Here is a 17,544-nt window from a genome sequence, read left to right on the forward strand (position 1 = left end):
TCAACTGCTTCAGAAGAACGCTCGTTCATTACCATGAGACGCCTTAAAACCTACTTGAAGTCAACTATGACTACTGAAAGCATGTCTGGAATTGATCTCATGAACGTTCACAGGGATAGGGAACTGAATGCAACTGGAGATGTTGACCTATTTGCACAAAAAATGAAATGGCGTTTGGCACTTATCTTTCATGACAATTGAACTGGTAGATTTATACACAAGCCAAGCTAAATGACAATGACATATAATGTTTATCATTTGATAAATTAAACAATAAAGTCAAATAGAAGAAATAAAGTTTGAACATACTATTATCATTATTAATTTATTACGTCTTATGACTTCTTGGTCTGACTGTCACAACAAGTGAAAGCTTTTTTCAGATAAATTACAGGATGTAATATTAAGTGGTCAGTAATTCCTTCAAATACATCTCAGCGCCTACCATTTAAGTTATGATTTTAAAAGTCTCTCGAGGAAGGCCCCCGAACCCCCATAAGCGGGAGGAGGTCACCCCCTCCCACACCGTCCCTCATTTGTGCGTAACATTCCTTTATGTCTGGCTACGCCCCTGGCAGGCATACATATCACTAGTACGTTCAATTTTGGACTATGCAATTATTGTGTGGGATCCATATCTTCAAAAAGACATTGATAAACTGGAAGGAGTACAACGGCGTGCAGCCCGTTTTGTCTGTAACAACTACAAAAGCAAGATCAGCATAACAGAAATGCTCGAAGAACTGAAATGGCAACCATTGAAGGACCGACGTAGAGACCAACGATTGGTCTTCTCCCACAAGATCATCTACGACCTGGTGGCCGTCCCCGCTGACAATCTTCTAGAAGTCAACAAACGCTCACAACGTAACTCTAATCCTAAATCCTATCAAACTGGCAACAAGTAACACTGACATTTATGAATACTCTTTTATTCCGCATACTATTCGGGACTGGAACTCGTTGCCAGACAGTGTAGTGACTTGTACAAAAAGTGATCAATTCAAAAGTGTTCTTATTAAATCGTGCTATTAACAGTTTAACATCAAAAACACACACCACACCCTCAATAAGTTTTGCTCATAAGTGAGCTAGTTTCGAGTACCACACATATACAGATACAGATTTACCGCATAGCTGTAAATAAACTGTAACTGTTCTAGATGAAAGCCAATAGATGCAGGTGTGTAACTTCTCAAATTTTAGGGTAGGGGTGTCCCGCTAGACTTCCGAAATGTGACCCATTTTTATACCGGAACTCTGATAAAGTAGACCTATTTTGATACAAGATTTTTGAAAAAGCATACCCATTTGTATACGATACCATTGAGAAAGTGGACTCATTTCAATACAATACAAGAAGTTTGATCAACTGGACCCATTTAAATACTAGAATTTGATTAAGTGGACACATTTCATACTAGAATTTTAATCTCTTTCATATCAAAACAGTATACTTATTGAATTTGCTATTATCTTTCCCAGTACTGAAATTTACTTGTTGCTACCCATTTATATACAAGAATGACATTTATCATATCCATTTCGATACTGATACTTTCAAATCTATATGCATTTATATACAAGCAAATTTCTGATTTCAATACCCATATCTATACTTTAGATGCTCCCCCCGGGCCTGTACCACTGAGCTTCTTTGAGAAAATGGGACTTCATGCATGACTGCAATGTGTTGTACCAGATAAGCCTGTGCAGTTTTACAGACAACAAATCCTGCTTTTATGGTATTTTGTAAGTAAAGAAGCCTCTTCTTAGAGAAAATCCTGTAAATGCGGAAACTGGGGTCCCTGATTATCCTATCCGATCTGAATAGGCTAATTTGTGACGACAATTTACGCTCATGCATTAATGCCCTGATTTCGCTGAGCGCAGCTGACCACTGCAGTTCATACCTAGCTGTGCTGCAGCTCCTATCAATGCATACTTTCCAGAATCTAGCCACACCTACAGCAGAAAGGAAGAAAAATTTGCCTCATTCTGGGAAACCTATAGGCTTCATGCATGTGCATAAAGTGTCCTCCCAGGTTAGCCTGTGGAGTCGGCAGAGGCTGATTTGGGACAACACTTGTTTTTTTTGTATTGGAATTTTTCGTTTAAAGGACGTTTCTTCTACACAATTATCCAGTTTAGCCGGAAAAGTTTGTCCCTGATTAGCCTGTGCACATTTCAAAGGCTAATCTGCGACGACACTTTTAAAAGGCACATGCATAAAGCCAAATTTTTTCCAGAACAAAGCTCATACTATGTTAGTCACAGAAGATATTCTAAAATTCACACAATCCGTGTGATAATGGTAACAAATTAGGGGAGGAAAATACCATACCCCCATGTGTTTACAAAAACTTCACTTTTCAACAGGTCCATGTTTATTTAAGAATAACTCTGAATTATTATAACATGACAACATGAGTACATGGACACAAACATTCTTAACATTGCATACCAATGCTATCAAATACATTAATAGTATAGTTTGATGGTATGGGATGCGGATCTATCAAATACAGTAATAGTATAGTTTGATGGTATGGGATGCGGATCTATCAAATACAGTAATAGTAAAGTCTGATGGTATGGGATGAGGATTGATTAAACATATTGTTATTTTTATTTTTTGTTAAAAAAATATTAAAGCATCTCAGCTCAACAGCATGTTTAATATTAAGCTAAGGCAGTGGGACATGGCCTTAAAACATAGTTACAAACAGGTTTGTGAACATTAACATCTGTAAATATTCCTGATAGTTACAAAATTCCTCTGTCATAGTGCTAATCAAAGAAAGATAACTCATAAATTGATTTTATTTGTATTAGAAGAGCTAGGAGCCAGGGTGTAAAATGAAGTAATTGAAATACATCTGCAAAAATCTTTAGCGCATAAAAGACAGTTTTTCTTGCAGTTTATGTCTATATTTTAAGGTATAAGAATAAATCTTTGAATACGTCTGAAATCGTTGACAAAATTTCATGTTGCGTGAAGCAAAACCGTGTACAATTAATGCAGTATATACGGAATGTTTTAAAAAGAACACAGGCTTATTCAATAAAGTAATTCCGATGTATTTCACATTGCCATAAGCAGCATTAAAATCTGTCTTTTATGCACTATGTGAAATTCTTAAGAAAAATAATTTTAAAAAGTTATTTGAAATAAAGCACTACTTACCGTGTTTTTTCAGCAAATTATCATATTATTGCATCCATTATAATGATAAATGTATATGCAGTGATAAATATCTACTAGTTAACCTGTGTTAAAATAGTGGAAGCAGTTAACCAAATATAGATACCAGTATTTAAATGCATAAAGAATAAATTTATACTAAAATGATTACAGGTAAATTAACATTATTAATTTAAGTTCACAGCATATTTGATTTGCTTAGTTTATATTCATCAGGCTAGTAAACAAAATTCAATCTTGTGATTTTGCTAAACAACTAGCACATTTACTGTTGCTCCAAATGCATGAGAAATACTTGCTGATCTATAGACAAAGAACAATTTTTGTTGAAATTTTGAACTTTAAATTTTCCTGCTAAAGGTGAGTAGACACTAAAAATAAAAGTGGGCTGGCAGAACTTATGTATAGTTACATTTGTATGCCCCCCTTTGAAGAAGAGGGGGTATATTGTTTTGCACATGTCGGTCTGTCGGTCGGTCCGTCTACCAAATGGTTTCCGGATGATAACTCAAGAACGCTTAGGTCTAGGACCATGAAACTTCATAGGTACATTGATTATGACGGGCAGATGACCCCTTGATTTTCAGGTCACTAGGTCAAAGGTCAAGGTGGTTGGGGGATGCATATGTCTCCGACCGCGGAACACTTGTTTGAGACAGCATCTCTACACAAAATTATTTTTGGTATTTATTGAAAATCAAGCACAATGAAGTTCTGAGCAAGAAATATACAACTCCATTCATTATACCCCTGTACAGAATATGTACACACTTGTGCACACAAGTGTAACTGTGTCCTTGACCTTTAAGTGAATCAAAAAGTTGTTGCAAGCAGCACATCAGCGGCACTGTGACCTTGACCTTTAAGTGCATGACAAAGTTAATGCAAGCAGCACATCAGTGGAACTGTGACCTTGACCTTTAAGTGAATCACAAAGTTGTTGCAAGCAGCACATCAGTGGCACTGTGACCTTGACCTTTAAGTGAATGACATAGTTGATGAATGCAGCACATCAGCGGCATTGTGACTTCGACCTTTAAGTGAATGACGAAGTTAATGCAAGCAGCACATCAGCGGCACTGTGACCTTGACCTTTAAGTGATTGACAAAGTGAATGCAAGCAGCACATCAGCGGCACTGTGACCTTGACCTTAAAGTGAATCACATAGTTGATGAATGCAGCTTAAGTTACTGTGACCTTGACCTTCAAGTGACCCAGGCAGAAAGTCAGTGTCACCAACTGGCCATTACCTTAAGGCTAGACATATCGTTCATGCATGCAGCACATCAGCTTGATCTAAGAATCATTTGTACCCAATACCTTTTTAAAATCCCATCATGCACAATAAAGTTATGAACCAAACAAGAACACGAAAATGTAATGATCCAATCCCAAAATGTCACAAATACATACAGCCTCTACCGTAATTACTATAGCTTGTCAATAACCCACAGTGTGTAACCTTAAGTTTAAACCATAAAATAATTAGAAGTGGCATAACTATTTTATTGTTTAATCTAGCACAATAACAAGAGATGTGTTTGTTCAGAAACACAATGCCCCCTACTGCGCCGCTTTGAATGATTTTGTGTGTGTGGATTATATCCCTTTAAAAAATATTACTTCCCTTGTGAAAATGATCTGTACCTGCTAAATGATATAAAATAGAAATTATCTACTTTAAATATTGTTTCTTCCCTTGGATTTATTTTTTTACCTTTGACCTTGAAGGATGACCTTGACCTTGACTTTTCACCACTCAAAATGTGCAGCTCCATCATATACACATGCATGACAAGTTGCTATCTTCAATGTTGCAAAAATTATGTTGCAAAAATTATGGCCAATGTTAAAGTTTTCGAACGGACGCACAGACTGACTGTTCAACTGCTATATGCCACCCTATATATGGGGGGGGGGGGGGGGGGAGGGCATAAAAAACAAACAATAAAAACTTCATATCCTATGAAGTTATGTATGCATGATCACATGTTGCACTTTAAAAAATAGAAGACCAAGTATATAAATCTACTTGGAAACAAGCGGGTATAATAACAATGAGGTAAATAAAACTCATGTAATAAATCATGTTATATATGCCTTACTGCATGAGGGAAGATAAGCTGAAGACTGCGTCCAAACAGCCTCCCCCAGGCTGCCCCCAAGAGCAGGCTAGGAATGAACAGACCACTGGGAATGGAGAGTCCGTAAGTCCACACGGCAAGGACAAAGAACACCACCGTGAACAGGCCCAATGTCTCTAATCTGTATGTACCTGGAGACAGAAATATGTATATTTTGAATTTAATTGTTAACAAGAAACCGTCGGAGACGGGTGATGCTCCCAAAAGTTTTTTTTGTCACAATATTGCACTATATATTCAGATAAAAGGAAACGTCTTGAGGGCACAGTAGTTGGGGGGACAAGATTTTTTTTTAAAGAAAATTAATTTTTAAAGGGCCATAACTCTGTGAAAAATCATCCGACCAGAAACCGCTGATAATATGCACATCTCCTCTTGAAAGTGAAGCTTCCCATAAAGTTTCATTGAATTCCGGTTATTAGTTGCTGAGAAATAACCCGGACAAAAAGTGCAAGGACGGACACACACACGGACAGACGAAGCAGCGACTATATGCTCCCCCCAAAATTGAGCATAAAAATTGCCCTAAAAAACAGGGCTTAAAGCATGTGCATAAACAGTCAGTCCTCACAGGCTAATCAGGGATGACAGTTGCCATGTTAACTGGATTGTGGTTTAGAAAAGACCTTTTAACAAAACATCCCATTTAAGCTGAAAGTGTCATCTCTATTAAGCTTGTTAGAACTGCACAGGCTTATCTGGAATGACTCTATACACACTACTCTATGCAGTTTACACACTACTAAATGACTCTTTACACACTACTAAATGACTCTTTACACACTACTAATGACTCTTTACACACTACTAAATGACTCTTTACACACTACTAAATGACTCTTTACACACTACTAAATGACTCTTTACACACTACTCTATGCAGTTTACACACTACTAAATGACTATACACACTACCCTATGACTCTTTACACACTACTAAATGACTATACACACTACCCTATGACTCTTTACACACTACCCTATGACTCTTTACACACTATCCTATGACTCTTTACACACTACTCTATGACTCTTTACACACTACTCTATGACTCTTTACACACTACCCTATGACTCTTTAAACACTACTCTATGCAGGTTACACACTACTCTATGCAGGTTACACACTACTCTATGCACGTTTTCCAAGAGCAAGGCTCCAATGGTAATGATGAGCTTGCTGGATATGAACAGACCATTACAGCACTGGGGAAACAGGTTCCATAGGTGAAACATGAAAAACACGAGTCCTGTAGGATCAGTGTCAGCAGGATGTAGGTGGAGGAGGAAAAAACAGTTTTTCTGTGTTCAACGGCTCGGAAAGCCGACTTTATTTTCTAAGAGAAAGGCTTTATTATATTTTTTTAAATTAATAAAAAAACACTATTTCAGTATTCATCAGTCTCATCAGTCTAGATATCCCTTGATATCCATAATCCATAAAGCCAAGAGCACCAGAAACTAATACATGTGGTACAGTATTAGCAAGTGTGATGAAATAAGCCTTATTCTGGAAAAACAGGGCTTAATGCATGTGTGTAAAGTGTCATTCCGGATTAGCCTGTGCAATCCACACAGGCTTATCAGGAACAACACATTACTCCTAAACTGGATTTTCGTTTAAAAGAGTATTCCTTTAAATGAACAAAATCCGCAAAAGCATACTGCACAGGCTAATTTGGGATTACATGTTATGCACATGCGTTAAGCCCAGTGTTCCCAGAAAGCCGCTGAAATATTGCTACATGAAAACCCACCTTCAGCATCATGGAAAAGATGAATAGCACTGCTCTCTGGGGTCTGGAAGAAAAGGCCTGCAGTGGAGCTGTACTGACCATCTGGGCAGAAAAACTGGAAACAAAAGTGAGTGAAGTAGCAATTGAATTGAAATTACCATGGCTAGCTTTAGGTTTCTTAGCGCTTATTAAATATCTGCCATAAAAAACTAAATAAATTTCAAATATTACCAAAAATAAATATTACCGGTAAATAAAATGATTTTTATTTTGCATATGACTGGAAAGCATTGTATGCTTTTTCTGTATTTCAAGCAATAAATTAGTACCTTACCAGCAAAAATCTAATCACCAGTCATTTGATCTTTTAAAATCTCTTTTATAATAATCCTATGCATGATTATGCGATTAAAATCAATATATATACCTAGTTTCATAATAATATCTGACATAGTTTTAAAGTTATTTCAAAGATTGCTAACTGACCGGCAGAAAGTGGAATTGATGGACAGACACATGGAAAACCTAAAGCTCAATATGTATGAAAAGTTCAGTTATTACATTTGATGTTCTTTTTGAGTGAAAACAATTTAAAGTGTGTTTATTTTTTTAGCGACAAACATCTGACCTTTGTTCACAGGTGGCAAACAGAAGAATGTGCAGAAATCTCACATTATCCTTTAAAAATATACCAAAAAAGAAACTGTCATGAATAAAAACAACTAAACAACTTAAATTACTCAACAACAGTTGATAAGGCAATGGTATATTGTATATGGTAATAGTTATAGAAGTTTAATAGTACATTGTAATCCTACGGAGCATACAAGGCACAAGTTTATGTGTTCCTCACCTGAACAGGGTATGTTGCTGGTTCAGCCCGCATTGGTTGGCAGTCATTGTACAAAAGAATGGTGAGAAACGAAATGGTGCCAGACAAAATGGCCACCAATACAGCCTCTGCCACCTTTGCAAACCTGTTGTGAATGTAGCGGATACGGAACACAGTCAGCTTAGTGTTGATGAAGATGAACAAAGCACCCAGCAATCCACCTGCAATTCAGTAGAAATAGTGCGTCATGTCCTGTCATATTGTATTGGTATATACTAATTATGTTTTTATGCCCGTAAAGAGAAGAATATAGTAATTGAATATCTGTCCTACCATCCGTCCGTCTGTCTGTCCCACTTAATGCTCAGAGCATAACTCAGAAGTATCGAAGTGATTCTGACAGAGAGAATTCAGGGCAAGTGCTGAGTACAAAACCCACAACTCACTCTTCATGATTAACAGAGCCTTTGCATTTCGTAAATGTTCTTGTGTGGAGCATAACTACCTTTGTATTGAAGGCATTCAAATAAAACTGAATAAATTGAATAAGGAAGATAAAAGGAAGTGAATATAGAAGAACTTTAACTTTCTACTTAGTATTGTTGGAGTAACTGCACTTTTTCTTTATTTTTGTATAGTCCATTTCTTGTGTGAAACATAACTCTGCAAGTATTAAAGCACTTCAAATAAACCTTCAAATATTGTTAATGGTTTAAAGAAAAAAGTAGAGTACTGTAACTCTGTCTCCAGTGTTCACAGAGTTATTGCCCTTTGTATTTACTTGAAATCTATCAGCATTGCTCTGGGAAAACAGAGCTAAATGCATGTGTGTCAAGTGTTACCCCAGATTTTTCTGTACAGCCCACACAAGCTAATCCGACTACTCTTCGGCTTTTATAGAAGTTTAAGTTTACATTAAGTCCATTTGCAATAAAATGGGCAGAAAGTGTAGTCCTTGATGTATCCAGTGATTCACATGGTAGAATTTATATTCACAAAGCTTCAGCTTCACATTGGAGAATCTGTGTTGGTGTTTTGAAAAGGAAATATATGTTCTACTAAATTTGTTATTTATGTTGTTTAAAATAAGTGTTTATTGTGAGATTTGTTGTATTGGTTTTGTTATAAATACTCAACATAATACTTAAGCTTTAATCTCAATATGTTTTTATGTTTAATTTTAACATACTTTTGATATATCAAATCTGCTTACCAATACAACCCATGATGGCGAAAAAGAAGAGCTCTCTCGGATCATAGCTCACAGTCTGAAATAAGACACCATTAAAATCAGGTTCTAAAATTTGACACCATCAAAATCAGATTCTGACATAAGACACAATTGAATCACAATCTGACATAATGTTATCCAGACAGCATCAAAATAAGACACAATTGAGTTTAGACACTATCAAAAATAAAATGAAATTAAAATCAGGACCATGAAATTCTGGCACAATCAAAATCCAAACACCATCAAATCAGGACAGACTCAACTGCAATCAGACAGCAACAAAATCAGACACAAACAAAAGCAGCAATAATTGAAATAAACTTGAGAACTGCTTACTCCAAAATTGCCAAAGTTGAAGAGACCGGGCAGTGAAAGGTTGAAGCAGTTGCCATTACGGCAGCTGGCTATGATGTTCAGGGTCACGGTGGATAACATGGAGGCAAAGAACTGAAATTGCAAATAAATACAAATAGAAGAAAATCATTCTATTATAAACTGAAAAAAAGCTATAAAACACCACATGAAAACTGTTGTTTTTTTCTATAAATAACATTGAAATAGCAGCATTTCCAAGTTTTTTTCAGATTTTTCATCTTGCAATAATACTTATCATTATATTATTAAAGTAGTTCATGAATGTGTTCAAGCAAAAAATATTTGACAAATATGGAAGAATTATGTATTTGACATGGACAATCTTATAATAATACATTGAAAAGGTTGCAGTGCTTTTCATTCTGTGGAGTATATTTTTGTAACACTTAAATAATTCAAATTAACATAACAAATAATAATTTCCATATCTGTGACTAACAATTCTCCATGTGAGAGCCTGATTCCAGAAGCTGGCTCCCTCTTCCAAACTGAAGAGTACCCCACCGACAGGGGAACCGAACGCAGCAGACACACCTGCTGCCGCCCCGCCAGACACAAAGTCACGCTTCTCTGTGTCCGAGCGAAAATACTCAAACAACTGCAACACACACAAAACCATAAGACACATGTAAGGTGGATAAATGTGAAGTTTATTTATGGTATATATTAATGCATATAAATTCATGCATGTGAATTTCATGCTTATTATATTTATGCAGATGATTGTTATGTACTTGATATTAATTCATGTGATATTAATGCAAGTGATGTTTATGCACATGTTTACCCATTTCCTGTTTATGCATGTGATATTTACATAATCATGTGATGTTAACATGTGAGATATTAATGCGAGTGATTTTTCTATATGTGATGTTTATGCACGTGATTTATGCACATGTGATATTAATGCATGTGATGTTTGTAAACACATGTGATGTTTATGCATGTGATGTTTGCACATGTGATATTTATGCATGTGATGTTTTCACATGTGATGTTAATGCATGTGATTTTTACACATGTGATGTTTATGCATGTGAAGTTTACTCATGTGATGTTTACGCATATGATTTTTAAACAATGTGATTTTTATTCATTTGAGGCTTTCACATATGATGCTTAAGATCTGTTAAAATTAATATGAAATTTATAATATTATTTTTATGGCATGAAGATGAAAAAAATATTATATTGAATAATATTCAATATTACAAATTTAATAAAACTTACCAAACATTTTACATCAATGTAAACAACTTTTATACAAAACATGAAATTCCCAACACATGAACATGCAATGCCTAAATGTTAAAAGGTGGGTGTTACCTTTAAATCAAACCTAAAGGTCGAGGATCGTCCCTGAGAGATCCCTGCTGCCACCACGGCTCCTGAGTGAATCATAGGGCCTTCCTGTCAAGTAGATTTAGAAATGAGTCCCAGTGTGGGAAAATGGGGTGTAATGCATGTGCAATCAGCAGAGGCTAATAATAGACAACACTTTTCCCCTAAACTGATCATTTGCTAAGAAGAGTCTTTATTTAAATGAAAATTACAATAAAAGCCTAACTGTCATCTCTGATTATCCTGTGAGGCTGCAAGACTAATCTAGGAAGACACATGTCGCACATGCATTAATATGCACAGGCATTAATACGCACAGGCATTAATACGCACATGCATTAATACGCACAGGCATTAATACGCACAGGCATTAATACACACAGGCATTAATACGCACAGGCATTAATACGCACATGCATTAATACGCACAGGCATTAATACGCACAGGCATTAATACGCACAGGCATTAATACGCACAGGCATTAATACGCACAGGCATTAATACGCACATGCATTAATACGCACAGGCATTAATACGCACAGGCATTAATACGCACAGGCATTAATACGCACATGCATTAATACGCACATGCATTAATACGCACAGGCATTAATACGCACAGGCATTAATACGCACAGGCATTAATACGCACAGGCATTAATACGCACAGGCATTAATACGCACAGGCATTAATACGCACAGGCATTAATACGCACAGGCATTAATACGCACAGGCATTAATACGCACAGGCATTAATACGCACAGGCATTAATACGCACAGGTATTAATACGCACAGGCATTAATACGCACAGGCATTAATACGCACAGGCATTAATACGCACAGGCATTAATGCGCACAGGCATTAATACGCACAGGCATTAATTCCCGTTTTCCCACAGCCACATTCAAATACAAGAACATATATTAAATAATTATAATTACAACTTCTGTCACATTCATGTGGATGCTGCATTCTGATTGGATAATTTGTTCACGTGACCAGTTTTTCATTTTCCGATGAACCCACTTCGTATGCAAATGTAAACATGAATATTCATAGCGCTACTTTCTGGCCATAAAAAAGTTGCAAAAATGACGTTTTGTTTTGTGCGAAACTTAATGGTGTTTTTTTTAATCTGACAATAGCAAAATGATGTTATATTTTTTGCGCGAACTTCAACGATATGCCTGTTTGACGTAGATGAATCCGAAACTGAAAATAGATTCATACGCTAGATTAAAAAGGACTTTTATGACCCTTAACCACGAAAGAATTTCAGCTTTAAGATAATTTTTTGTTGTAATTATAAGAATTGAATAGCCGTCGGCGTTAATTCAAATCAGGCGTAATTTTCCTGACAGTTCATACACCAATGAAATGCAGAAAAATGCTATTCAATTCTTAAGTATAATACAAAATACTAAAAAATAATACAGTTCAGACAGAAAGTGTCATCCCTGATAAGCCTGTGAGGACTGACCGGTCTAATACTGCATGACACTACGCACATGACCGGTCTAATACTGCATGACACTACGCACATGACCGATCTAATACTGCATGACACTACGCACATGACCGGTCTAATACTGCATGACACTACGCACATGACCGGTCTAATACTGCATGACACTACGCACATGACCGGTCTAATACTGCATGACACTACGCACATGAGCGGTCTAATACTGCATGACACTACGCACATGAGCGGTCTAATACTGCATGACACTACGCACATGACCGGTCTAATACTGCATGACACTACACACATGACCGGTCTAATACTGCATGACACTACGCACATGACCGGTCTAATACTGCATGACACTACGCACATGACCGGTCTAATACTGCATGACACTACGCACATGACCGGTCTAATACTGCATGACACTACACACATGACCGGTCTAATACTGCATGACACTACGCACATGACCGGTCTAATACTGCATGACACTACGCACATGACCGGTCTAATACTGCATGACACTACACACATGACCGGTCTAATACTGCATGACACTACGCACATGACCGGTCTAATACTGCATGACACTACGCACATGACCGGTCTAATACTGCATGACACTACGCACATGACCGGTCTAATACTGCATGACACTACGCACATGACCGGTCTAATACTGCATGACACTACGCACATGAATTAAGCCCAGTTTTCCCAGAATGCAGCTCAATGTATGCAAACAGATCAACAAAAAAGACCAACTGACAGAGGGACTCTGATACACTGCCTGCCATTCTAAATATAATGCAATGCCACAAAACAAAGCACCTTGCCGACAGCCAGCCCGCCAACGACGGAGGCTATGACTCCTATAACCTTGACGATGAGCGTCTTCAGGCGTACAACTTGCGGTACCTTGACACCATTGAGGAAACACTTGATTTGCGGGATACCGCTACCTGCCGCCACCGGCTGGAACAGACGTTACATTTTGTGTGAAAAGAACATGTACATTAAATATTTACCATTCAACAGATGCAGTTTTTGCATTTAAATTGAAAAGATGTCCTAAGAAATAATATCTGCAGTTTAAAAACACAATGCCCCCTACTGCGCCGCTTTGAAATAAAATTTCAATTTAACATTTGGCAGGTATAGAAATCGTCTCCCTTTAAAGCTTATTATTGCCCTTGGATTTTGTCCAATCAACCGAGGGGGGGGGGGGGGGGTCTGTAGACAGTCAAAAATGACCCAAGGCCTGTGGTTTATCAAAGGGTTCAAAGCCAGAGTTCATCATGTATCTATGGACATAAGTCCACAGGTATGTAATGAACCCTACCATTCCCAAATTAGAACAGGAAAGAAATGATAATAATCATTTGAGTTATAAATAATCAAAATAAAAAATCTGTACAGTATCTGTGAAAAGAACTTAAATTCTTGGTAAGGAAATATATAATCTGAGATTTATAATTATATAAATTACTTCCCTTGAAAATAATAGTCTCTAACAAATCTCTACTTTTAGTAGCAAATAATTAAAAGCCACTACCGTGACTGTAGATTCACCACTCAAAATGTGCAGCTCTATGAGAAACACATGCATGCCAAATATCAAGTTGCTATGTTCAATATTGAATAATTATCTCCCTTTAAAGCTTATTACTTCCCTTGGATTTGTATTTTTGACCTTAGATCTTGAAGGATGACCTTGACCTTTTACCACGATGTGTTTATCAGAAACACAATGCTGCCTACTGCGCTGCTTTGATTTATTTAACAAAAATATATAATTTGGCAGGTCAGATAACTATGTCCATTTAAAGCTTACAACTTCCCTTGGATTTGTTTTTTCGACCCCGTGACCTAGTTTTTGACCCAGCAGTACCCCTATTCGAACTTGACTTAGATATGGTCTAGATACAATTTCTGACCAAGTTTCTTATAGATCGGATGAAAACTATTTGAATGAGAGAGCGGACACGAAAAGTGTGACAGACTCACAGACAGACAGACTGACTGACGGACAGTGCGAAAACTATATACCCCCTTTTCTTCGAAAGGGGGCATAAAAAATGTCATAATGGATAATGAAATAGCAAAGAATATACAAAAATGAAGTCATGTATAACTTAGAATGGGGAATATTTTGCAGCTGACTTATTTGGAAATGTTGATAAATACTTTTTTCATAAATACTTTTCTTTTATAACAAACATTTAAAAGTCAAATAAATACGGAATATTATGCTAGTAAATTGTTCCATGCGTTTGTATCAGTAAAGTGGCTTGTGTGATGACGTATCTCATGAGAGGTGGAGCCACGAGTGTGATACGAAATAGCGCAAACCACAAGACTGATACAAACACATGGAACAATTGACTAGCGTAATGTTCCTTTTATTGTATACAACTTTGAATCATATAAGTTAAAAAAATGAGTTTCAGTGTTCATAACTAACCAAGAATGCTCTTATAATTTTCTGCATTCAAAGTGAAGTCATTAAAAGTAATCCGGCTAGTATGGTAATATGGAATTGGAAAACCAGCGAGGAGCATCATATGGGAATTATTTCTGTGCAGTTGAGGCAGAATATGGACTTAAGCATATAATAAACTGTTGTACATGCAAGATTACCTACTGCTATAAAAGTGCAAAGTGTAGATCCAACGAACACAATAACAGCATTGATGGCCACCCAAGACAACATTGGCTCTATCAGGCAGTATTTCTCCGTGCACTGGTCCACATCTGAACTACTGTTAAGGACATATTACTGATACAGTATGGGCTGCAAAATGAGAACATGGGTCTTATGCTCCAGACCAGCTTGCGCATCCAATGAGACCAGGAAACCTTGCATGACTTTACAGTGGACAGGGTTACTCCTTACCAGATTGTGTCATTGACGTGGCTTGTCGAAACTCAACTGGCAGCAAATGCCATAAGATCCATTTTTGCATTTTTCCAAGTTCAAAAGTGAAACAAACAATAAAGAACTTATTTTATAGTAATTATTTTTAGTTGTGATCTGTTAAATGTGTTGCCATTTGAAATACTATGGTATATATATTATATATCTCACTACAGCTTGTTTCTTAAGACAGCAATATTGTAACAAAGATTGATGCTAATACAAATACAACTAATTTTGAATAGGAGAGCTGACAAGGTTAAATTGGCCATTGTTTTAAATATAATTTAAGGGCCATAATTCATATGTGCATCAAGAAAAATGGCAGTTATCAAACCTGCTAAGATGTAATATCCAGAAACAAGTTTCATGATGATCAGATTTAAGTTTTTGAAATAGAGTGCAAACATTGACTTGAATATCATCTGTCCACTGGAAAGATAGATAGATAGCTAGATAGCTAGATAGCTAGATAGATAGATAGATAGATAGATAGATAGATAGATAGATAGATAGATAGATAGATAGATAGATAGATAGATAGATAGATAGATAGATAGATAGATAGATAGATAGATAGATAGATGGTGGCATGACATAGAGAGACATGAAGTGTTGCTTAATAATATATCACAGATTTAAACTGAGCATTAATAATACTTGATTTGGTGGACATTATTGTAGAAATATCACAATTAAAAATGAGCACATACAACATGAAGTTAATAAATGACTTAAGAAATTAAAATAGTTATAGCAAATAAAAATTTATCACAGATAATTACAACATCAACATCACAAACTGACTAGTGAAATGTAATTAAGAAGCAGAATGTATTAAAACACACATTATACAGATTACTTAGTAAAAGAATATTATAAAATCTGACTTCAAAAGTGGTCTTTGACGGCAACCTTAAACCTATGGGACTCAGATATATTAGTAATAGAAGGAGGTAACCCATTCCATAGTTTACAACCCACAAACGCAAAGGATTTGATTTTGAAACGTTTAACCTTTGGCATTGTGAAAGAGCCTTTTTTTTACCGAACCTTGTTTTGTGACCATGTGTTTCCTTAACCGAAATGAAATGCTCATCCATATAATCAGGGTCTGTAGCAGCAACAATTTTAAATACTTGAGTCAGAATATTTTGATTGACTCATTTGGATACTGGTAGCCAATTTAATAGTTTAAATTGCTCAAGACCAATGTGTGACCATGGGTCTAAATTCAAAACAAACCTTACCAACTTATTTTGAGTTACCTGTAACCTGTTCATCCATGATTTATTCAAACCATAATACCAAAAGGAGCAGGCATTGTCAAAATTACATTGAATAAGTGACATAACCTAAAGTTTCTTAGTATGTTGAGTGAGATATTCATGTTTCCTATATAAAAATTTTAACCTAGAGTTTGCCTTTTTAATGACTGAATAGCCATTGAATCACAAGATAAATTTTGATCCAATGTTGCACCAAGATAATTAACAGAAGAGGTTGGCTCAATAACCTGGCCATTACATGATACATTTAGATAAGGATTAAACTGCAGTTTGGGCTTAGAGGCAACAAGAATGGACTCATGTTTTCCTAAGAGTAATGACAATTATTTGTCAATGAGCCATTTACTAACAATCTCAATTTCCTCATTCAAGGCATTTTCAACATCAGATTTATTTTTATCTGGTAACAATAATGCCAGAATCATCAGCATACAAGAAAAGCTTGTTTTTTACAACTGCTGACATGTCATTTACATAGATTAAAAACAGAAGGTGTCCAAGGATTAAGCCCTGAGGAACACCACAAGAAATATTCAAAAAGAAGGAAAACATTCCTGAAACATCAACCAGTTGTTGCCATTCAGAATAGTACGATTTGAACCACCTTAAAACATCTTTACTGAGACCTAAAGCTTCCATCTTCATTAACAGTATATGGTGGTCTAGAGGCCTATCAAAGGCCTTTTGAAAATCCAAAAGAATCATACCAACAAGATTGCCTTGATCCATTTGGAATGTAATAAAATCAGAAAGATTAATTAGACATGTATCAGTGAGTAACCTTGCCTAAAGCCAGACTGGAACAAATTATTTTTACAAAGATATTCTTCAACCTTGTCAAAAAAAAAGATTTTCATAGATCTTAGAGATTATACTAAGAATAGACACTGGGCAATAATTACTCACTTCTGTCTTATCATTTTTTTTTGTAAAGGGGAATAACCTGGGCTGACTTTAAGTCATCAGGGACAACACCTTGAATTAAAGACAG

At 36.2% G+C, this 17,544-nt stretch overlaps 1 protein-coding gene across 3 annotated transcripts in view; it reads right to left on the reverse strand.

The window, feature by feature from the left end:
• LOC127866893 (H(+)/Cl(-) exchange transporter 7-like) overlaps positions 1-17,544 on the reverse strand; it is a 42,856-nt gene that overhangs the window by 16,273 nt on the left and 9,039 nt on the right. For all 3 annotated transcript variants that reach the window (XM_052407743.1, XM_052407744.1, XM_052407742.1), the window contains exons 5-14: positions 14,992-15,101; positions 13,179-13,322; positions 10,857-10,940; positions 9,967-10,125; positions 9,489-9,599; positions 9,132-9,186; positions 7,940-8,139; positions 7,108-7,201; positions 5,312-5,481; positions 1,914-1,965 (exon numbers count right to left, since the gene is read on the reverse strand). In XM_052407743.1, coding sequence (XP_052263703.1) covers positions 1,914-1,965; positions 5,312-5,481; positions 7,108-7,201; positions 7,940-8,139; positions 9,132-9,186; positions 9,489-9,599; positions 9,967-10,125; positions 10,857-10,940; positions 13,179-13,322; positions 14,992-15,101 — 1,179 coding nt within the window. The remainder of the gene's footprint in view (positions 1-1,913; positions 1,966-5,311; positions 5,482-7,107; positions 7,202-7,939; positions 8,140-9,131; positions 9,187-9,488; positions 9,600-9,966; positions 10,126-10,856; positions 10,941-13,178; positions 13,323-14,991; positions 15,102-17,544) is intronic.

Source organism: Dreissena polymorpha, chromosome 2, assembly GCF_020536995.1.
Source record: "Dreissena polymorpha isolate Duluth1 chromosome 2, UMN_Dpol_1.0, whole genome shotgun sequence".
Classification (NCBI taxonomy): domain Eukaryota; kingdom Metazoa; phylum Mollusca; class Bivalvia; order Myida; family Dreissenidae; genus Dreissena; species Dreissena polymorpha.